At 42.4% G+C, this 24,577-nt stretch overlaps 1 protein-coding gene across 1 annotated transcript in view; it reads right to left on the reverse strand.

Annotated features, from left to right (window-relative positions):
* MYO3B (myosin IIIB) overlaps nucleotides 1–24,577 on the reverse strand; it is a 397,699-nt gene that overhangs the window by 93,964 nt on the left and 279,158 nt on the right. Inside the window, exons 30-31 of the mRNA XM_024765704.1 lie at nucleotides 19,952–20,053; nucleotides 15,598–15,700 (exon numbers count right to left, since the gene is read on the reverse strand). Of these exons, the coding sequence (XP_024621472.1) occupies nucleotides 15,598–15,700; nucleotides 19,952–20,053 (205 nt within the window). The remainder of the gene's footprint in view (nucleotides 1–15,597; nucleotides 15,701–19,951; nucleotides 20,054–24,577) is intronic.

Below are 24,577 nucleotides of genomic sequence, written 5' to 3' on the forward strand. Positions count from 1 at the left end.
CCAATGTATAGATTATACTCAGATTTTGCCTATTGTCTCAATGATGTCTTCTACAGAAAAAGAAAATTCTGGATCATACATTGCCTTCAGTTGTCGTGTTCCTTTAATCTCCTTTCATCTGGAACAGGTCCTCAGTCACCCTTTGCGTCTGACTTTGAAGCCCACAGGTCAGTCAGTATGGAAGACGTCCCTTTGTTTGCTTTATCTGCTGTTTCCTCATAATTAAATCAGGTTATGCACATTTGGCAGGAAATCCACAGAAGTGATGTTGTGCTCTTCTCAGTGCATCCTATCAGGAGGCACATGCTGTCAATTTGTCTGATTACTGGGGATGCTAACTTTCATCACTTGGTTAAGGTGGTGTCTGTCAGATTTCTTCCACTGACCTTTTGCAATTAATAAGAATCTTATGGAAATTTACTCTAAGACTATGCAAATAGCTTGTTACTCCTTAAGCTTTCACTACCAGTTTTAGCATCCATTGAAGATTCCTGCCTGAAACAGTGATTATTTTGGTAGCTGCCAAATGGTGATTTTATGCCTTCATCCTTCCTTTTACATTTATTATTTCACATCTTACTGCAAGGAAAAGCTTACTCTGTTTTTTTCTTCCTTCCTCCCCCACTTCCCTTCCTTCCTCTCTCTCTCCCTTCCTTCCTTTCTTCTTTCCTTCATTTCCTCCTTTCATCTATGTGGATTCATGAATTCTTACTGCATTCAATATATTATATTCTTTTATTATCATTATTTATTTTGATACTGAAATTGTCCTCAGTTGGGCACTTGCTTAATTTTAAAGGGTTGGGATTAACAGACTTCAAAATGAGGACTTTGGAAAGGAATGTATAATACTAGAGATTACGTAAAGAAAGGTGAACGCCTCCGAAAGAACAGTAGTAACTCTCCCTATTACTACTATTCATGAGTGCTTTTTGTGTGTCAGATGAAATGCCGTGTGCTTTGCATGTGTTCTCTCATTTAACTTTCATGACCTGGTGAGGTAGTCATTATGCCACTTTTATCTTCCATTTAAAGACGAGGAAACAGAGGCTCTGAGAAAATAAGTAAGTTCATCAAGATCTTACCCTCAGTCGTAGCAGGTCTAGTGGAGTCCAGGGCCCCTGCTCTCAACCACCAGGCAACCCTACAAATAGGTGTGGAAACCTTCAGGAAAGGAAAAGGTCTTAGAAGCAAGGCTGCACTGTTACTGAGGGTAGCTGGACATTTGTTCCAGGATCTATAGTCATCTGAACTTTATGCATTTTTACAAATGGGGCATTTGGAAACTGCCTACAAGTCTGTCATTAGTCTAAAAACTTCCCTAACCTGCACTGTGTAAAGTATCCAACCCTGCCTAAAATCCAGGGAGGAAAGAATAAATAAAGTGCTCATTTGTGCCAATGTCAGCTGACACAGTTCGAGAAAGACGTGAGTTGGCCAAGTTACCCAGGGAGGCATTCCCATGGGTCAAGACAAGTGAAAGCCAAATTCAGGCAGAGAAGAGAAAACTGAGGGAACAGTAGAGCAAGGATTCTTAAGAAATTAAGTATCTATTCATCTATGGAGATCCCAGGTGAAGACAGTGCTGTGGAGCCCGCCCCCCCAGGCTAACATACTAGATCCTTCTTCCTGCAACAATACCAGAACCTCTATCAGCACCACACCACCACTTTTATTATCACATTTCAGATTCTATGCGAATGAGCTTGGGTGAAAGAAATATGGTGCATGCTAGTGAAACTAATTCAAACAACCATCCTGCCCTAGAGGGAAAAGCACAACTGAATCTGAGAATAACACCCTTACCCTCCCAGGAGGAACAAACTAAAAATAAAAGACAACAAGGTGCTTCCTGCCAGTCAGTAAATCCAATAAGAAGATGCCTCAACCTGGCGCTGGGCAGTTAACAGTCAGCCCGACTCCCTCCACCGGAGAACGGCCATGTGGTTCTCAGAGCTGACAGCTGCCAAGCAGAACCCCTCAGATTAACCCATAGGTGGTGTTGAACCACTTCCCATTAAGATATTTGCAAAGCAAACAAAAATGATAGCCCCATTCTGAGTGCTGGGAGCCGGCCAGGAGCGCTGGCTGTTCTTGTTGACACAAAGAGCTCTCCAGGGAGGGTCTGGGCCAGAGCGCGGAAGGCCACTCCTGCCTGTGTCTCCAGACTGTGTTGATCTTAGGCCATTAGAATCTTGGTATCAGGGACTGTTTATTATCTAATTTCCCAATCACAGCAGTTGCTAGAGCTCTGTTTCACCAGAGCTCTCTATTCCTCTCTGTCTCCCTGACCTACACCATTCAGATGAAAAGAAAAAACTCAACTCTCCTCCTGTTATGTCTACTCATCAAGGAGACAAGTCTGAGAAGTTACTAAGATGCACACAGAGAGTGTGGCATTACCACTGTCAACAGCTTCTGTGGCAAACACTCATTCAGGTTCCTTCTGAATTTAAAGCGACCGGAGCTAATGGGAAATATGCTGGCATATTTGTGTCCTACAGGTAGGAGCAAACTGCTGTTTAGTTCACAAAATACACTTGGAACTGAAACACTAATATTTTTTCCTTCTAACCCAGAGAAGAAAATGAAATAAAGTTAAAGAGGCTATGGACATGTGCAAAGTTAATTTTCTTTCAACCTGAAGGATTATAGTCTCAGTTTCTTTAAGTGTTCATAATGAAGTGCTTTCGTACAGAATTCATTTTTTACACAAATATTGTTCCTGCAATATTTTCAACTTGAGCAAGTTTTCTTTTCTCAAGTTTCTTTCCTTTCAAAATAGCCTCAAAATGAAAAGGTATTTTTGTCAAAAATTCATTCTGAGCTTGAATATAGCAAAGGTCTTGATGAGGATACAAGCACAGTAGATACCAGAGATGTGCTGAATTTCTAGAATTTCCTACACTCACAAAAAGAGTAACGTAGGAAGGGAACAAGGGATGGCAAAATGGTCAGAAGAATTTGTCTGATTTTGTCATTACTGGAAATTGTCCTTTAGATTGGAAAGCAGAACTTTAGAGATAGAGGTATTAATTCTATAAGGAGAGAGATGAAGAAAGAGAGAGAGAGAAACAAGGAAAGACAGAAGGAAAGGGAGAGAGCTAAAGAGAGGTTGAGATTACTTTAGAAAAAGCAGAGGCATTAGCATACTAAAAATTCACTTTTTATAAATAAGAGAACTGCTTGACATTTACAGTACAAAGTTAGAAAGCAGTTTTTTAGACTATATCATTCAGTTTTAGATGATGTTTCTCCAAATAAAAGTAAATGTTGCTGGACCCAAGTTCTCTGTAAATGTGCAAGCTTTCCAGAGAGAAAGTGAATCCAACCCTGCAGGTCAACTTCGCAGAGCTCAAGCCATCATTTGCTGATGTCATCATCATTTGCTGATAGCAAACGTGTTTAGGGACAGATTAACATAAGCACAAAAGTCTGTCCACAGGTGATCACGTTAAAGACCTTGGTGGAGTGGTATAGAAACCTCAGCTATGTATGAGATGTGTTGGACATACTGGAAACCCGTCTGACAGACTGTCCAAATCATTTCTGGACATGCTCCATCTTTGAGGCACCAGACACAAAATCAGTGCCTTGAAGTAGGGATCTCATGTAGGGGTGGAGGTTGCCACAGAACCCAAGTCAAACATGCGTCCTAACATCTTTTCTGCTTAAGTTCACTATGTGCCGATTCCTGGCAACTGACCTTTAAGTTAAGGAATTAACCATAGACAGCTACCTGCCAATAACTGAACTTTTAAAGAAAATACATAATTAAACATCTTCCCAAACTTGGGGCAGGCTTATTTTTGACTTAGGAAAGCAGATCCATTACAGAAAAACTACACAGTATTAATAGCATCCCCCTTCACTTATTTTGTTAACACTGTTGGAGTTCTGAGAAAGCCAGCTTCCCACCTTATCAAAAATTAATTATTGTGTTCAAGTCAAACCCAAGATAAATAGGAAGCATTTCTTGAGGACAAGGTAATAAAATTCAGTTTTGGACCCAACTGAAATAAAAATTCAAGAGCACATATTCATTCATCCATTCATTAATTACTTTTATTTTATGCCTATAATGGCCAAAGATTCTAGATTCTAGATTTGGTGAGTCATACAGAAATATGTGACAGGTAGTTTAAGCCCTGGAGTTTTCTATGTTGTGTAGAATATAGTAATAACAGCTAACATTTTTTGTGTACTTACTACATGCTAGATAGTTCTCTAAAATTTTACTATGGCTTATTCTCACAACCGCCGTATAAGGTAAATACCAGTGTTAGAAATATGCTTAACTTGCCCAAGGTCATTTAGCTAGTTGGACACAGACCTGGGCCTAGAAGAGAAGAAATTTGGCTCCAGAGTCTGCAGCCTAAACTGTTTTTTCTACCTGCATGGAGCCCCTGTACACACAGGGCAGGAATCAGACTCAGATGCTGGTGGGGTCAGGCCATGAATTCAGCAGGCCAGTGGGTTGGTATCGACGGAAAACAGCCTCTCTTCAGTTCTAAGAGACTGCTGCTAGATACTCCAACTTTTCAGGAGCCATCAGAAATCTGAATTGTTATATGAAATATTTCTATTTTTATATGTTGGAAACTAATTGAGAATTTCAAAACTATTGTTCAGGCCAAATTAAATGTCTGCAGACCATATTCTACCCAGTGACTGTGGGTGTGTATCTCTTGGCTTACAGAATAAAGTCCAAAACATTCATGCAGCTTTTAAGGCTTCCCAAATCCTGGCTCCCATCAACCTTATTCCCTATAGCAGTTCTCCCTGCATCACACCACTTCCACCCCATCCTCAGTCGTTATCCCACCGGACATCTCACCCTCCCCAGAATGCCCCCCACCACATACATCCTGCCTCGGGGCCAGGGCCCACTCTATTCTGCCACCTGGGCTGCTCTTCTTTTGGCACTAGTCTGCTTCAAGGCCCTGCAGGAGGTGCCACACGGGTGAGACCTTGAAGGATGGTTAAACGTCAACAGGTAAAGAAAGAACTGGCAAGGGATTTCTATTTAGAAGGAACAGCATTAACAGATATACAGAAATAGGAAAACAAAAGATGTTGAAAACCACCAAACACCTCCAAATATTTTAAAAGGCCTCTGGCCCTTGGAATCTGGTCCTATAAAGAACACTCTAATTTCTGACATTCTGGACATCCACGGTCCTTCTAAAAGAGTCCTTTGCATAAGGATCACTGATGATTTAAGGTTTATTCAAACAGTCCAGATAAATATTTATGTATAGCCATAAGCAAATCCACAAGGAAAAATATAATTCAAAACAGATGTTTCGTTAAAGCTCCTTTCAGCTGGTGATAAGGTTTCTGGCTTCAAAAAGGTTTTGAAAATAAAGTGACCAATTAATATTTCAAACTCTAAGAAGGCTCGAACAATCAAGGAAGCTCTGAAAGTTATCATTTGACGGTGTTGCCAGTGAAACCTGGCCATATTGACAAGGGTGAGTCTTGGGCCCAAAGTCAATCTCAGACTTATCCCTGAGATAAGAGCCAGGAACACAGGAAAATAAAATTTGGCTCTCAGTTTAAAGCTGAGAGTAAGTATTGTTCTAAAGCGTTGGAATCCTCAGTGTTTATTTTAGTCCACAGCTCTAGAGCTAAACCAGAGGGGTCTTGACTCTTTATATCAGGATAGCTTTACAGGAACCTTTTAAATACTACTATCGCTACTATTATTACTACTACTTCTATTACCATGACCAACAACTTGCCATCATCTTTAATTTGGCATTTGTTATGTCTAGAACTGTGCTAGTTCCTTTGCATAGATTATATCTAATCTTTTTTTAAGCTCTTATCTCAGATAACTGATTTTTAAAAAATTTTTTCTCATTTTTAAAAAATTAAATGATATTGGAGTATAGTTGCTTTACAATGTTGTGTTAGTTTCTGCTTAAAGCAAAGTGAATCTGCTATACATATACATATATCCACTCTTTCTTAGATTGCCTTCCCATCTAGGTCACCACAGAGCACTGAGTAGAGTTCCCTGTGCTACACAGTAGGTTCTCATTAGTTACCTATTTCATATATACTAGTGTATATATGTCAATCCCAATCTCCCAATTCATCCCACCCCCACCTTTCCCCCCTTGGTAACCATAAGTTTGTTTTCTACATCTGTGACTCTATCTCTGCTTTGCAAATAAGTTCATCTGTACCATTTTTCTAGATTCCACATATAAGTGATATTAGTCTTTCTCTGACTTACTTCACTCTGTATGACCATCTCTAGGTCCATCCATGTCACTGCAAATGGCATTATATTGATCCTTTTCTTGGCTGGGTAATATTCCATTGTGTATATATACCACATCTTCTTCTTCTTTTTTTTTTTTTTTAATACCACATCTTCTTTATCCATTCCTCTGCTGATGGACATTTAGGTTGCTTCTGTGTCCTGGCTATTGTAAATAGTGCTGCAATGAACTTTGGGGTGCAAGTGTCTTTTTGAATTATGGTTTTTTCGGGGTATATGCCCAGTAGTGGGATTGCTGGGTCATATGGTAGTTCTGTTTTTAGTTTTTTAAGGAACCTCCATACTGCTCTCCATAGTGGCTGTATCAATTTACATTCCCACCAACAGTGTAAGAGGGTTCCCTTTTCTCCACACCGTCTCTAGCATTTACTACTTGTAGATTTTTTGATGATGGCCATTCTGACTGGTGTGAGGTGATACCTCATTGTAGTTTTGATTTGCGTTTCTCTAGTAATTAGTGATGTTCAGCATCTTTTCACGTGTTTTTTGGCCATATGTATGCCTTCTTTGGAGAAATGTCTATTTAGATCTTCCACCCATTTTTTGATTGGGTTGTTTGTTTTTTTGATATTGAGCTGCATAAGCTGCTTGTATATTTTGGAGATTAATCCTTTGTCTGTTGTTTCATTTGCAAATATTTTCTCCCATTCTGAGGGCTGTCTTTTCGTTTTGTTTATGGTTTCCCTTGCTGTGCAAGAGCTTTTAAGTTTCATGAGGTCCCATTTGTTTACTTTTGTTTTTATTTTCATTATTCTAGGTGGTGGATCAAAAAATATCACTGTGATTTATGTCAACGAGTGTTCTGCCTATGTTTTCCTCTAAGAGTTTTATAGTGTCTGACCTTACATTTAGGTCTTTAATCCATTTTGAGTTTATTTTTGTGTATGGTGTTAGGGAGTGCTCTAATTTCATTCTTTTACATGTTGCTGTCCAGTTTTCCCAGCACCACTTATTGAAGAGACTGTCTTTTTTTTTTAACATTTTTATTGGAGTATAATTGCTTTACATTGTTGTGTTAGTTTCTGCTGTATAACAAAGTGAATCAGCTATACGTATACTTATATCCCCATATCCCCTCCCTCTTGCATCTCCCTCCCACCCTCCCTATCCCACCCTTCTAGGTGGTCACAAAGCACCGAGCTGATCTCCCTGCGCTATGCGGCTGCTTCCCACTAGCTATCTCTTTTACATTTGGTAGTGTATATATGTCAATGCCACTCTCTCACTTCGTCCCAGCTTACCCTTCCCCCTCCCCATGTCCTTAAGTCCACTCTCTACGTGTGTGGAAGAGACTGTCTTTTCTCCATTGTATATTCTTGCCTCCTTTGTCACAGATTATGTGACCATAGGTGTGTGGGTTTATCTCTGAACTTTCTATCCTGTTCCACTGATCTATATTTCTGTTTTTGTGCCAGTACCATACTGTCTTGATTATTGTAGCTTTTTAGTATTGTCTGAAGTCAGGGAGCCTGATTCCTCCAGCTCCATTCTTCTTTCTCAAGGTTACTTTGGCTATTTGGGGTCTCTTGTGTTTCCGAACAAATTTTTAAAAATTTTGTTCTAATTCCGTGAAAAATGCCATTGGTAATTTGATAGGGATTGCACTGAGTCTGTAGATTGCTTTGGGTAGTACAGTCATTTTCACAATATTGATTCCTCCAATCCAAGAACATGGTATACCTCTCCTTCTGTTTGTGTCATCTTTAATTTCTTTCATCAATATCTTACAGTTTTCTGAGTACAGGTCTTTTGCTTCCTTAGGTAGGTTTATTCCTAGATATTTTATTCTTTCTGACGTGATGGTAAATGGGATTGTTTCCTTAATCTCTCTTTCTGATCTTTCATTGTTAGTGTATAGGAATGCAAGAGATTTCTGTGTATTAATTTTGTATCCTGCTACTTTACCAAATTCATCGATGAGCTCCAGTAGTTTTCTGGTAGTATCTTTAGGATTTTCTACGTATGGTGTCATGTCATCCACAAACAGTGACAGCTTTACGTCTTCTTTTCCAATTTGTATTCCTTTTATTTCTTTTTCTTCTCTGATAGCTGCAGCTAGGACTTCCAAAACTATGTTGAATAGAAGTGGTGACAGTGGACATCCTTGTCTTGTTTCTGACCTTAGAGGAAATGCTTTCAGCTTGTCCCATTGAGTATGATGTTAGCTGTAGGTTTGTCATGTATGGCCTTTATTATGTTGAGGTAGGTTCCCTCTAAGCCCACTTTCTGGAGAGTTTTTATCATAAATGGGTGTTGAATTCTGTCAAAAGCTTTTTCTGCATCTACTGAGATGATCACACTGTTTTTATTCTTCAATTTGTTAATGTGGTGTATCACATTGATTGATTTGCATAAATTGAAGGATCCCTGCCTCTCTGGGATAAACCCCACTTCATCAGGGTGTATGATCCTTTTAATGTGCTGTTGGATTCAGTTTGCTGCTATTTTGTTCAGGCGTTTTGCATCTATGTTCGTCAGTGATATTGGTCTGTAGTTTTCTTTTTTTGTGTGCTATCTTTTTCTGATTTTGGTATCAGGGTGATGGTGGCCTCATAGAATGAGCTTGGGAGTATTCCTCCCTCCGCAATTTTTTGGAAGCGTTTCAGAAGGGTAGGTGTTAACTCTTCTCTAAATGTTTGATAGAACTCACCTGTGAAGCCATCTGGTCCTGGACTTCTGTTTGTTGGGAGTTTTTTAATCATACTTTCAATTTCATTACTTGTGATCGGTCTGTTCATATTTTCTATTTCTTCCTGGTTCAGTCTCGGAAGGTTGTACCTTTCTAGGAGTTTGTCCATTTCCTCTAGGTTGTCCATTTTATTGGTGTGTAGGATGCTTGCAGTAGTCTTTTATGATCCTTTGTATTTCTATGGTGTCCATTGTAACTTTTCCTTTTTCATTTCTAATTTTATTGGTTTGAGTCCTCTCCCTTTTTTTCTTGATAAGTCTGGCTAAAGGTTTATCAATTTTGTTTATCTTCTCAAAGAACCAGCTTTTAGTTTCATTGATCTTTGCTATTGTATTCTTTGCCTCTATTTCATTTATTTCTGCTCTGATCTTTATGATTTCTTTCCTTCTACTAAGTCTGGGTTTTGTTTGTTCTTCTTTCTCTAGTTGTTTTAGGTGTAAGGTTAGGTCGTTTATTTGAGATTTTTCTTGTTTCTTGAGGTAAGATTATATCTAATCTTTACAACTGTTCCCTTTTTCCAGCCTAGGATACTGCTGTCAGAAAGATGAAGGAACTTGCCCAAGTCTCATAGCTTGTAAACAGTTAAACTAAGATTCAAACCCAGGTCTGTCACCTGATTTTCTACCAGAAGAAGGTAACACATAGCATCATAGGCATCTCATGAAAGAAGGCCACCACCCCTACCTCCTCTTACACCTGCTGCCCTTTCCCCTCTGGTGCCATAGGGGGTCCTCTAATGCTTTAGTGCACTAACTTGGTCACAGGGGTGGGAAATTTGCTGGAGGGCACTAGCCCCCTGAGGGAGTGAAATGAAAGTGGAAGGAAAAATTAGCATGGGAATTGAAGGGTGGGAGAGGAAACCTCCTCCGGATACTGATATGGAAAGAAAAGTTTTTTTTGTTGAATCTTCTTAGCACTGCCACGGATTTCTACAATGACCCACCACACAGTCTGTCAAGATAGGTGGCAATCTGTACTTCACAGCCCACAGGAAAATCTGGCCCACAGTCGGCCCTAATAGAGAGGCTGTTTCTCTGGCTCATCAATTCTGAGGTCAGCCTGACTGGCTCCAAGCCCTGGGGCCGCAAGGATGACACACGGGAGAAATATGTGCTCATTTTCCCCTCCTGGGAGGTGCCAGCTCCCCTTGAGCTGCCTGAGTCACGAAGGTTCCGATCTCTCTGAGTCTGAATCCTCATTGAAGTGGCCCAGGATGAAGCAGCTTCTCTGGGGGTGTGTTAAAGCTGCTGGGTAAAAACATCTGCACCAGTAGGATCAATCTCCTGCCTCCCTCATAGGGGCTTCTTTTCACACAACAACAGGCTAGCTGTGCTAAAGAATGTCAAATAAAAGCCTTGTGAGAGCTTTGCCATATGCAGGCCAAATTAAATTAGGGGCTAAGGGGCGTAATCCTCACTATTGTACTTATCAGCATTAAAATGGAGGATTACCATCAAGGGAACAAAGGCCCCCCAACATAAAAGACTACTTCCATTCTGTCATTCACTGTACACAGTTACGGGCTCACACAGGAAGTGGAGCAGAGAAGCACCAGGCCAACCACTGACTTCGACTTGCAACGTGAGGCTTCCTGCTCCCCAGCCAAGTGAGCCCTGCCCCACCATGCACCCACGGGAACACCTTTCCCATGAGGCCAGTGGCTTTCTCCCAAGATTTGGTGCTGGAATCTTCTCCACCAATCACAGGGTAAGAGTTTGATGCTGATCAGAGTTTACTCCTTAGCTGGCTGTGATTTAAGATGGGTACATATATACAATGGAATACTACTCAGCCACGAAAAGGAACGAAATTGGGTCATTTGTAGAGACGTGGATGAACACAGAGACAGTCATACAGAGTGAAGTAAGTCAGAAAGAGAAAAACAAATATTGTATATTGCCGCATATATGTGGAATCTAGAAAAATGTACAGATGAACTGGTTTGCAAGGCAGAAATAGAGACACAGATGTAGGGAACAAATGTATGGACACCAAGGGGGGAAAGTGGTGGGCAGGGGGTGGTGGTTGTGGTGGGATGAATTGGGAGATTGGGATTGACATGTATACACTAATATGTATAAAATAGATAACTAATAAGAACCTGCTGTATAAAAAATAAAGGAAAAAAAAAAAGGTTTTGCTGCAATGACAGTTATAGAGAACATAGAATAGAAAAAGCCCTGGGCTAGGCATTTGGAACCCTAAAGAGGCAGCAGGATGTGCTGGTTATAAGTGTGGGCCCTGGAGTTAGAAGACCTGTGTTCAAATCTTTACTCTGTCACTTTACTGACTAGGTGACAATGGCAAGTTCCTTGTACTCTCTAAATGTCAGAAATTATACTGGGTAACATCTTACTGAAAAACCTGAACAAACTTTTTGGCCAATCCAATATAATATGCACTTCTCCCATAGGGTTGTTGTGAGGATTAAAAAGAATCATACATGTGAAACACTTAGCATAGTGCCCAGGAAGTTGTTAACAAATACCAAATATTAGTTGTTATTATTTTTGGAGACAGAAGATCCAGATTCAAACCCCAGACCTGCCATTTACTCTCTGTGACACTGGGTGACCCCCATGCTAGCTGACTGGGGCAGGAGTAGGTAAATCTGATGCCTCTAACCCAGCACTCATCTCTGGTCCAGCATTTGGGAGCTACTTGATTAGCCTTCCCCATGTTCAGTTTACTCATCAAGAACACCACCCAAAAGATCCGTGTGTGAGTTATGTGAGATAATTGTGGGAAAGACTTGCCATCGCCATAAATGTTGGGTGACCTCAACACATCCCTGTCATACTATCCTCACGGTATTTCTTGTCATGTCTGGGTCTTCCTTATAAACTCTTCCTCTGATTTTGCCTTCCCTCCATCATTCCCCAGTACTTATCTGCTCCTATCACTACCCCTTCAGGAATCTTCTGGAAAACTTTGCTGGTTGCTTCTCCAACCCCTTTATTCTTTGAGCACTTTCTCTTGCAGACGCTGAAAATGCTCACTTTCCCAGCCTCCCTTGCAGCTCCCCTGTGGAGCCACCTCTGCAAATTCTGGCTGATGAGATGGGATGGGAATGTCCTGGGGACTTCTGGGAAAGGTCTCCCTCCTAACAAGAGAGAGATTCCTGAGGAGAGGCCCCTTTACATCCATCTCTTCTTTCCTGCTTTAGACAATGCTATGTGAACAAGTGATACTTAGCACACTGCTTCAGCCACCTTGTGCCCCAAAGTGGGGCTATCACTGACGTGCTGAGATAGCAGAGCAAAGAGATGGAAGGAGCCTGTGTCCACATCCCTGAGTGGCCAACCCAGCACTGGAACTTCTCTCTTTGGACCTCTTATCCTGAGGGATCCTTGCATCTATTGAGTTCTGTTACTTGCCGCTGACAGCATCACCACTGGCATGACCCAGTTCTCTTCTCATTATGCTTTGCCTGCCCACCCCCCGCCCCCCAAGATTTCCTTCCTTTCAATCCCTGACTTGATCCATCCACAGGGCATTGAGGTGACTATCAAACACAGCGGGAAAAATGAGCCCCCAGCCCCCTGGGGCAGGGATGTCCTGAAACACTATCTGATGCGTTATTCTGGATCCTGTTGTTGCCACCACCACTTAAAGATTGAGGAGGAAGAACATTTCTTTCATAAAAATCTGAATTCTGAAGAGTGGTCTTGGAAGTCAGCTTGACTAACTCATTGAGACCCACTGCATGTACTGGAAATAGGAAGAATGAAGACTCAGCCCTCACCCTTGAGAAGCTGACCTGCTAGCACATGGTCAACCACAACACCAGGCAAAAACAGGAAGAGCCACAGAGAGTGATACACCGAAGTGTGGTCTGAGGACACAGTCTGTGAACGTTACCACTCACAATGTCGGAAGGGCTAGCACCAGAATGCAAATCAATTCAATTCATTACCAAGTATCTTGTTTCATTTGGCTGAAATTACGTGTGTGTGTGTGTGTGTGTGTGTGTGTGTGTGTGTGTGTGTGTGTTTGGGGGGGTTGGTGACAAAACTTTCTTGATGAAGAAAGCAGTGGATTGATTTACATTTGGACACAGCTCATTATTTTGTTGTGAACCAGCACGTTGGGTAGTACTGTTATAAATGGACTGTGACGGTTCAAGGAGTATTAGAGAATTAAGGTCTCTGTGGAAGAAAGGGATATGATGATGTATCTTGATGAAATAGGTAAGAACTGAACAGAAAGGAGTGGGAAGAGAGAACAGAAGTAGGTACACTGGTAGGAACAATATGAAGTCTGACTCCAGGTAGCCAGAGGGTGCATATAGGGTCATACAGGAGGTGAGTCTGGAGGACAAATTGGAGCGAGACAGGGAGGGGCTTGCAATAGCAGACTGAGGAGTCTGAACCTCTTTTGGTCTAAAATGGGAAGCCATTAATGTTCTTTGAAAAGTCAGAGTAGCTTTAGGACAATTGATCAGGTGTCAGAAATGAGAGCTGGTCTGTAAAGAGGAGTGAGTGGAGAGACAGAGATAGACGTAGGCCTGGGCCAGGGAAGGATGATAAGAAAGTGACTGGAATGGGGTTAAGTGAGAGGTAGGGATCAAAAATGAGCACCAGGTTTGAAGACCAGGTCACAAGAGAGCACCGACAGAAGTGGCAAGGTCAGGTGAGCCGGAGGAGGTGCTTGGTGGACTTTTCTATTGAGGCTCTGGTATGTGGATCAGGAAACCGTGGGCAACAGGAGGTGGGTGTAGGAGTGTGGAGCTCAGAACAGAGATCTGATCATCACACTCACTCATCTGAGAGTTGGCACCAGAATACACTAGTGAGAGAGGATATCACCCAAGGGAGAAGTAGAGAAAGAAGACAGTCAAGGATTTAGAGAACTGTATACATTTCAAGGTGGGTGGAAGAGAAGGATAAAGATGGAGTACATCTTGGAGAAAGAAGCTGAGGACCGCGGTGCTGTAGAAACACATGGAAGAGTCTGGTCCAAGGAAAGCACAGCACATGGCACTGAGAGCTGTAGAGCGTGATGAATATGAGCCTCCTGTGACTGGGAGCTGAGCTTCCCAAGGATTGTTTGAGGGATGTGGTGAGGGCACAGATCGTATTTCAGGTTTAGGGAGGGAGGGGTTGGTGAGGGAATGAGGCAACTGAGCTGGATGTCACTCTGAGGAAGTCTGATGGTCAAATAAGAAGAGGGAGCGACAGGGCCAAGGGCAGGTTTTTGTTAGAATGGGGAGAGGAATCAGCAAAAGGGGAAGAGGCAGCAGAAAGAGAAGATGTGGCAGGAGGGGCTGGGCTACCTGATGATGGCAGGGCCTGGAGGGCAGGGACACCACAGAGGGGTGAGCCAGGGAGGGAACCTACGGTCTTTTGAGATGGGAGCAAAGGAAGAAAGGACAGCTGAACAGAAGCAGCGATTCTAAGGTGGAAGGAAGGGAAGTGCGTGTTGCTCACAGCACTGTCCTGATATTCTGAGTAAAGTCAGTCATCAGCTGAGGTTGACAGCAGTCAGGCTGGGGCTGAAGCCATTTCCCAAACTGGTTCACTGACGTGCCCAAGATCAAAGAACTGGGAAATGCTAGCTTTAGGACCAGAACCCAAGTCTTCCACCTGCCAAGTTCAGTGGTCTTTCTGCTGCAACGGAAATTCTAAACTTTGTTATTCTAATATGAGATGTTAGGTCTATACTATTTCATCAAGTACCCTTAAATAAGCTATTCTGACTATTTAGGAAAGGACAATCTGCCCTCCATATGCGTGGGTTTCACGCACATCCAAGGTTGGTTGAATTTGCTGTTGGGAAACCCATGGATATGGAGGGCAGACTCTACAGTGACATTTTATATATAAGGGACTTGAGCATCTGCAAGTTTTGGTGTCCATGGGGGCTCCTGGAACCCATGCCCATGGCTACCGAGAGACAACTTTAGTCTACTTTGAAAGCAGCTCGAGCAGTTTGAGACCACTAGTGAAGGACTGAGAATTGAATTTGTCAAGTTTCAAAAATATTAATAAGATGTCTCAAAAAATTAAGAATTATTTTTAAAAGTTACAAATCAAGGCCACCTCTTTTTCCAGGTGAAAATATGCGAAGAACTTTCTAATGGCCTGCTTATGTCTCCAAAATCCTGGAGTAAACTTGTAATAAAAATGATACACCCTTTTTGTATTAGCTTAAGCTCACAGTTTTGTTTAACCTCAGGCCTACTGCCTTTTTAGGCTAGGCAATTCTTTGCTGTGGAAGCCTGTCCTATGTACTGTAGGACGTATAGCAGCATCCCTGGCCTCTACCCACTAGATGCCCTTAGCACAAGCCCCTCTGCGAAAAGTTGTGACAACCAGACATGTCCCCAGAAGGAGAGGGGGAGAGGGGCAAAACTGCCCCCAGTTGAGAACCACTGCTTTAACCTAATGAGGCCAAGTACAGGTTTCACCATGAGGAGAACCCACAAGAGAGGGTTGTAGTCAGGTTGCCCTGTGGAACAAAGACTTTTGCCCACAGAGTAATAACCTCTGACATGGAAGAATCTGATGGGCAACACTTTTTGGCTCCACTCTCTCCAACTCACCAAAAGAACACAGTGTAAGAAATACTGTTGTTTCATTAACCATTGGAATGAAATCTTATGGATAAGACTCACCGATCTTTCTCAACGATAGCAGGAGAGTTGCTTGAAGTCTCTGCATGGCCATTGCTGGATTCTGCTTGTGGACTGCTTTTACGATCGACAGAGCCCCTCAGAACTGAGAGAAAGCAAATGAGTACTTAGAGACTAAGGATAAACTCAGAAGTAGGCAGGGTTTACTCTCCGCCGCACCTCTCTCCCCGTCCTCATGCTGCTCTCTGACTTTCTGAGCCTTTGTCTAGGACACCTCATCAAAACTGACCTGTTCTGTGATTACAGGCCTTGCTCAGTACTCGGTCCCAGCCAGCAAATTGGATAAAATGACTCATCTATAGGAAAACAAGCTACCTCTCTTTGACAACAGATATAAAGAGTGGGCAGGTTGGAAGCCCCAAGGTGAGGTAGATGGTGAAGGCAGCAGCACGCAGTAGCTGGAATGGTGCAGTGCTAGACAGAGTTAGGAGACCAGCCTCCATTCCCGGCTGGGCTGGGCAGGGCTGCCCGCTGATGAGGACAGTGGTCGAGAAACACTGTCACAACATGGCTAGGATTACGGTAACTAGGGAATCATTCCAGGAGGAACTCAGTTCTGTATTGTGATTGAGGACAGCTTACTGGTGAGTTTCTCAAGAGTCGGGGGTCACAAATACACTTCCTCCTTCCTGTGACCATGGCAGCCATGACTGACTAATCATGGCCCCTCTCTCTCGAACTTTCATTTGGCTTCAAGTTCCTTTCTAACACAACGTTACACATCAGTGGTTCTCAAAGTATGGACCCCACATCATCACGGCTAATTGAGAACACATCTCATGAAGCATCAACATCGCCTAGAGACTTGTTAGAAGTGCAAATTCTTGGGTCCCATCCCTGACCTAAGTGAACCAGAAAGTCCAGGGGTGGAAACTGGCAATATGTGTTTTTAACAAGCCCTTGAGGTAATCAGGATCCATGTTGAAGTTTGGGAGACACTGCTCCAGATCAACAATTCTTAATCCTAGCTGTACATTAGAATCACCCAGGAAGATTTTAAATATGCCTGAACCCAACTCCCAGAGATTCTGAAACTGATCTGGTGTGGGGTTGGCATCATTTTTTAAAAGCTCTCTAGATAATTTTAAAGTGTGGCCAAGGCTGAGAACCATAGTTCCATGTAGTCACTACCAATCCTTCAGGGTTGTAAAGAAACTCTACACTTATTTGCTATCCTTATTTCAGATCGTCTAAGAAACATCCAAACCAAAATACAACCAATGAAGATAATCTGTAAATTTACCAATTGTGACATATTGTGGAAGGTGCATAAAATATAAAAGGTTGATGTTATGATGATGAAACATATAACACAACAAAAATAGAGTACAGAAAAAGAAATATGGAAATCAATTGTTTTTTGTGTCGTCTATTCTGGAAAGAGTATGCTCTGATTCTACATTATTGGTTTAGTTCCTTAGGCATATTTATCTCTTGTGTAGAAGAAATGTAATGCTTTTTTGCTATCAGTGGTAGATAAGACCATCTGTTGTTGTTATTACTATTGCTATAAACACCAAAGGGATAAAGAGAAAATTTTATATGGAACATTATTACATTTTTATTATTATACACACACACACAAACATTATGACCAAACAATGAAACAACAATATTAAAAGAAGGGGGAAAAAAAGGAGAAATCAAGAAAAACAGCCTTTTAGAATTTCATGAGCTGATCCCCACCCCTGCCCCCCCTGCCTTCTCTTGATAAATAAACTCCTCTGGTTAGAGGACCAGGCAGGTTTCCTCTCCCGGAGATTCTAAAACATTGTTTGGCCCAAGCTCACTTGTAATACTGTGCTAAGCAGCATAAAATCAAGAACTGACATAAAAAAAAAAAAAGAGAGAAGCCCACTTCAGGGGCACAAATATCTGTTTCCTTATTAAGAAGGAAAATCAACACAACTCATTTTTAACCTTGTTCTCTGGCCCAGTTCAGCAGCTCCAAGGGCTACCTACCACTCACTGATCAAGCCCTAGATGGTCTTGCCATGTGGGAAGTTGAGGGTGCTATTGTCTGCACCTATTTTGAGATCCTCAGTATGAAAAGGAGCAATTCGGAGAAGAAGAAGCACAAGCAAAGCTAGGAAAGCCCACCAACCCCTTTTGGTTTGGGGCTCTCCTTAGGAAGGTGCCCTTTCCACTACCAGGAAGAGAGAAGGCAGTAACACCTTTATTTGGAGCTTAGCAAAATGCCCCCAGTTACTTTGCCTGGGTTTCCAGTAACAACCCATAGAGTTTCTATTCGTGTAATTAAAGGGAAAACTCATTCCTTGTTTCTTATTCACTTGCACTTCAGTCATCAAAATATTGATTTTTTAGAGTTATTTGAAGTTTAAAAACCAAACAGAAACTTACAGAATATTCTTATTAAAGCTTAGATGAAGTCTGCCCCTCCATCTCCCAGCTCTGCCAGAAGAGCAGGGGTAAGGATTTGGGTCAGAGTAAAGAGATAAACTTAAATAAGAAGGAAGTAATCATTATGTTGTACACCTGACACAAACATAATGTTGTAGGTCAATTATACCTCAATTTTAAAAGTTTTTCTTTTAATGAATAAAAAATAAGAAGGAGGTTGTCAAACCATTGAGTTCAAAGCAAAATCCTAAATTGTCAAATATTGTTAAATATGTCTGGTGACAGTTGGAATCACCTGGCATCTCTCTGGCAAATTAACTGTTAAACAAGGAGACTGGAGAAATGGAGCTATGGGGAAAAACAGTAGAGTAAAATAGGGTGATTCATTCTAAGTGAGTAGATCAGGTTAAAGGAATTAGACCAATGACATGGCTGAGAAAACTAAATGATGAACTTCAATAGTTCACAAAATATCAGACATGAGGTATGTGCAGGTGTGACCACAGAGGCTCCTCCAGACATGGGTCTCCTGTCTTCAGGGAAGCATCCTTAAGTATTCTGGTTAAGTGGAATAAAGAAATACTGGGAGGGACTTCTCTGGAGGAGTTGAATCCTTCCAAAATCAGGCTGAACTCTACAGCCATTCATATTTCCCAGGAAAATTGAGCCAATTCTCCACTGGACCATTTTGAAATAAGATGAAAAAGCATTTGACCATCAGGAGGAAAAAAAAAGAAAGAAAGAAAACAACATAGCAGGTGTTGCAAACTCAAAATGCCTTTGGGGTCACTCAGGTAACACAAATATGTGTAGTGTCAGGCAGAGGATGGGGAGTAGTGGGGTTTGTGGTGAGCCAGAGGACGTACACCCCATCTGAAGACATTCGGGTTCAATGTTTTTGTAAAAAAACAAAACAAAAACTCTGTGTCTGGCCAAACAAAACATACCTGCGTGCTGATTGCAACAGGAAGACTCCTATTTCTGACTTCTGCTAGGGAGAAAGGGTCTAGACAGCAGGTCTGTAACAGCTAGACATCCTTTTATGAAAATGAAAAGTGTCTCACTGTCTCCACCTCCATGTCTCCTCAAGTTCAAGAAACACTGCTGCTCCTGGGGCTCTCCCTTTCCTTTTTTTCCCACACCCTAACCTCCTTGCCCGCAGGTAAAGCTCCATTTGTGTATTTTCTTGAAACCTAGGCTGGGCAGCAGATTCCAAAGGAGCTGGAAGCGCCCAGAGCCTCGTTACTGGGCCTGGCGGAGAAACTAACCACAAACTCTACCATGAAATCCAGGGCAACTCAGCTTCTCTTCCCATACAATGCTAGCATTAGCATTAAAGGTTATATTTTTAAAAATCGTAGCTGCTTCTTCAAGCGGAAGTCCAGGGGACTTCAAACTGAAAAATGGGAGGATTCTAATATTTTTTAAATGTTTGAAAACCACTGATTTAGTCCAATTCTCTCATTTTACAATGACGGTAATTAAGGGAAGGCTTAGACCAGATACCCAAGTTTTAACTTCTTGTCCACAGTGTTCCTTCCCCCCATGAATGTTCTCAATATGTTCCAGTGTCAGGACCATAGAAAGATCTTCCTGAGAAGCTAAACTTTCAGAAGGTCTTAAGGTAAATCAGAGAGAAACATGTCAGCGTCTGCTCTAAGAGGATGGGTGGAAGGGAGACAGCTGGTACAGAGAGCTGCAACTAGACCAGTTTCCCCAGTGAACAGGTAACTGGGCACCCAGGACAGCTGTGGAGGGAGGGCTTGAGCTTATCTCTGTCTACTCTCTCCCCTTCTGTGAAATCACCTTGCAGAGTCCCCTGCAAGGCTGCCCCTGAATTTAATCAGCTGTCACCTGTAGGAAAAAAAGAATGCCCGACAGAGGGTCCATATCAGGTGATCATTTCCAGCTCTGGAATCTTCTCTGGAGTGTCCACAAATACAGGACACCCATCCCAAGCCTCTAATGACCTCACCTTTGTGGTCGCCGGGCTGACTGCAGTCTTGAACCTGGGCAGTTCCCCTGGTGCCCCCTGCAACGGTGGGGTGTAGATCACAGCTTTGGTCTGAAGGGCTCCCTGTGGAATGGAACAAAACAGAATCTTCTCTAGGTTATGCCCTACACCTAGACGAATTACCAAAGTGGGAGATACAGTATGGCTAGGGAAACCCACACTTTTCTTATGGTTTGAGGCTCTGAGGTGATGAATCTCACCCATGGGTTTAGTGTTACTTTGAAGATTTAATACAGTGTGGTTGTGAAAGGGCACAACTACAGGGAACAGGAGAATTAGTAACTGTCTTGGCTGGACTCCCTACTAGCTTGGAGACACTGGGTAGGTTGGGTAACCTCTCTGTCTCACTGATTGCGTTAGTCAAATAGGGAGCTGGGAGACAAATAGAGGTCATGCGTGTACTAGGCCAGGGCTCCTGGTTTGACAACTGGATGGCTTTCTTGTTGCCTTTCAGTTTCCACCTGAGAGTAAAAAGAGAGACAGGTCTCCTACTTTCCTCCAAACATCTGCTCTAGGGCAGGCCTCTTTTGTCATGCAGTCCTGTTCACTGACCTTTGTGGGTCAGTGGTCAATTACTCTGCTATGGAAAAAACAGGCTACACACAATTCTTAGTCAAGGAATGTCACCACTGCAGCTTTTCATCATCCAGTTTAGCTTACTTCGCGTTGATGAACACCTAAATACTTCTCTACCAAGACAGCTGATGGCTTGGGTGTAACGGTGCTAAAGGGATGTTCCCGGCTGTCCCATGTCTTCTTCCATGCTCCACGACCCTCAGGGTCACAATGGGTTGAAGATGTCCCAACATCTCAGACCACCTCAAGTATCTGGAGAGACCAGGTCCTTTCCAACTGGATCCCTTGGCTTTAGAAGAAACCATCCTGCCAGCGGGGCCTCCTCTCCACAGAGGAGACCGTCTTTGGGCTCTTCCCTTAGGCATCAACCTAACTCTGTCCCGTTGTCCTTCTCCCTGGCCTGTGATCTAGACCCTGTTTTCTCTCTCGTCTGCACCTCCTCCTAACTCTGGCTGTTTCTAGCTCTGCTGACAGTGCTTCTAGATACGCCATATTAGAATATTTGGGATCTCTGATCTTTCTCCTTTTTTATTTCCTCAGATGTGGTTTTTTTCATGCCGTCTCTCTCCCTCTTTCTGGATGGCTCTCCTGCTTCAAGCATTGCTCTCCCATCCAGCCATGTCTCTCCATTCCTTTAAGGAGGCCCAGTAAACATTCCCGTGTTAACTAATGCCGGCTAACTCAGACTATACTTAAGGAGGCACGCACAGTCCCTACCCTCATGGAGCTTGCATTCTGACACAGAGAGTGAGAATAAAAAGAGATATCTACCTGGAACCTCAGCATGTGTGACCTTACTTGGAAATAGGGTCTTTGCAGATGTAATTAGTTTAAAACGAGGCCCTACTGGATTAAGGTGGGTCTTAAATCCAGCGATTAGTATCCTTATACGAAGGCCATGTGAAGACACAGAAAGACACAGGGAGAATGCATGTGACAACAGAAGCTGAGAGTGAAGTGATGGGCCTAACAAGCCAAGGGATGCCAAGGATTGCTAGGACCCAGAAGGAGCTGGGAGAGGGGTATGGCAAGGATTCTCCCTCAGAGTCTCCAGTGGAAACCAATCTCAGTGACACCTTGATTCTGGGTTTCTAGTCTCCTGAGAGACTGTGAGAGAATAAATTTCCATTGTTTTAAACTACAAAGTTTGTGGTAATTTGTAGCCCTAGGAAACTACAATAATATGAGAAGGGGGAGCTGATGGATGTTAAAGGTTTAACTAGAAGAAAGAGGAGAAAAAGATCAAGTCTGTGCATTCAGCTTGAATTGGCTAGCAAGGTGGGGATGGGGTGGTGGGAGAAAAACTAGGAATAGGAGCTAGGGAAATGGCCATTATTTGTATTTAACAAACACAAATGTATGAATTATGATGTTCCATCCATTGTCCTAAGCCCTTTATAAAAATTAACTCATTTAATCCTCATAGGAACTGTAAAAGGCAGAGACCACTATTATTCCCATTTTACAGCTGAGGAAACTGAGGCACAGGGAGGTTAAATGATTTTCCCAAGAAAGTCACACACAGCTAGAGAATGGCAGACTCAGGGTTCAAACCTAAGCAGTTTTGCCCTAAAGTCTGAATTCCTAAATATTACAGGGTACAGCCCATTTATTTAAACATTTAAAAATGATTAACCTCCACTGTCCTATTTTTTAATTTACAAATGGAAATAAAATTCAGACTATTTCATTTACATGCCTGGGCCTTTAAGGGTCCCACAGATTAGCTGCTGCAGAAGGAGGCTCTGGCCGGTGTTTGATGACCCACCTAGAGGACAGACTCAGGCATTATTTCCAGCAGGGACACTGGGTAGGTTTCCTGGTTGGTGATCTAGGCTGGGTAAGCTTTCCTGCCTTCACCACGGACCTGGCAAAGGTGCCCACTGTACCTGGCAGAGGGCGCATAAAGATGAGGCACAGAAGCCCAGCCTTCCCCTCCTCACCACTGCGGGCCAATGGCGCGAGGACCCTGTGGTTTCTGGCTGGAGTGATGGCTGGTCAGCAGCCATCTTATCAGAATTTAAAGAGGCCAACTTGTTGGAGGTCCAACAGGCAAATGCCACCAAAAGCAGCACAAAGTCTAATTCTTAAAGAATAGAATCTCATTGACACTTTTTTTCCCCCACTACAGCTGCATCAGGAACCCTGGCCTCCATCTCCACCACACAAAACAAGTCTAGTAATTTTAGGCCTATGAGAGCATTTTCCACTTTGATTCTTCACTACTTAATTCCAGTTATTATTCCAGTCAAACTTTGACAGAGTTCAAAGAAAGTCTTGTCTGGGAACTGCTTTCTCTAACTTGGAGGCTAAGGAGGGAGGCTTTCCCTCACCCTAGAGGTCAGTTTCTTGCCTATCTTGGAGCATCACTGAGGAATTTCTCTTCCATTCTAGCTTCTAGGGACTGCCTCTCTCTTCTCTCCCAACTCCCAGCAGCCTCAGGTTGGATTCATTTCTTATAATTTATGCTCTGCCTGTTTCCAAAAAGGACTTGGGGGGTGAGCGTCATAGATCATTTGCTCCTGTGGCTGTGTTAGTTGGCTCTATCTTAGTACTCCTCTCAAGCCTGTGGTAGGCGTGTTGGTCTTGGTTCCATCTAAGACCGTCCCCCCTTGTTAAAAAGTGTGTATTTTTAGAGCAGTTTTATGTTTACAGCAAAATTGAGGGGGAGGTACAGAGATCTCCTCTAACCCTCTGCCCCCATACATACACAGTCTCCCCGTCATCAACATCCCCCATCAAGTGTTATTTGTTACGATCCATGAACCTACACTGACACATCGTAAGTTCCCATAATTACCCAAATTGCATAGTTTACATTACAGCTCGCTCCTGGTGCTGTACATTCTATGAGTTTGGACAAAAGTATAATGACATGTATCCATCATTATGGTACCATACAGAGTATTTTCACTGCCCTAAAAATCCTCTGTGTTCCGCCTATTCATCCCTTCCCACAGCTCCTCACCCCCTGACAACTACTGGTCTTTTTACTGTCTCCATAGTTTTGCCTTTTCCAGAATGTCATACGGTTGGGATCATACAGTATGTATCATTTTCAAGTTGGCTTCTTTCACTTAGTAATATGCATTTAAGATTACTTCATGTCTTTTGTGGCTTGATAGCTCACTTTTTTTCAGTGCTTAAAACTATCCCGTTGTATGGATGTGCCACGGTTTATCCATTCGCCTACAGAAGGACATCTTGGTCACTTCCAAGTTTTGGCACTTAAGAGTAAAGCTGTCTGAATCTGTGCAGGTTTCTGTGTGGACACAAGTTTTCAACTCCTTTGGGAAAACACCAAGAAGAACGATTACTGGATCATACAGTAAGAGCATGTTTAGTTTTATAAGAAACCTCCACACTCTCTTCCAAAGTGGCTGCACCATTTTGCACTCCCACCAGCAATGAATGAGAGTTCCTATTGCTCCACATTCTCACCAGCATTTGGTGCTGTCGGTGTTGCAGATTTTGGCTATTCTAACAGGTAAACAGTGGTATCTCACCAATGTTTTAATTTGTATTTCCCTGATGATGTATGATGTGGAGCATCAGACTGTCTTCCTCTCTTCTTAAGGGAAAAAAAGCCAACATTTTTATGTTGTTTTTGTGACCACCCCCAAAGCATCCAGCACAGTGTTCTTTACAGACAGGATGTTCAGAATGTTTGGGGGGAAGGACAACAGATCGGGAGTCAGGCAGTCTGAATTGCGGGAGGTTTCTTAGCCACAATCTGTAAAATGGGATAAAATCCCTAACCTACCTCTCAGGGTTACTATGATAATTACAGGAATAAGGTTAGTGGAAGTCCTTTGCATGAATGTATGAATTGTAAATTGCCATGCAAAAAGTATAAGATGTTATAAAAATAAGCATTTCTATTGGTTAATCAAGAAGGAAACAACTCTTACCTTTAGGATCATTCTGGCTTCTTATAAAACAAAGTTATTTACTTTCCTCTAAATTTTTCTTAAAAAGACAAATTTCTGAAAGTTTATAGTAGCTTTATTC

Source organism: Neophocaena asiaeorientalis, unplaced genomic scaffold (genome assembly GCF_003031525.2).
Source record: "Neophocaena asiaeorientalis asiaeorientalis breed wild unplaced genomic scaffold, Neophocaena_asiaeorientalis_V1.1 scaffold721, whole genome shotgun sequence".
Lineage (NCBI taxonomy): Eukaryota > Metazoa > Chordata > Mammalia > Artiodactyla > Phocoenidae > Neophocaena > Neophocaena asiaeorientalis.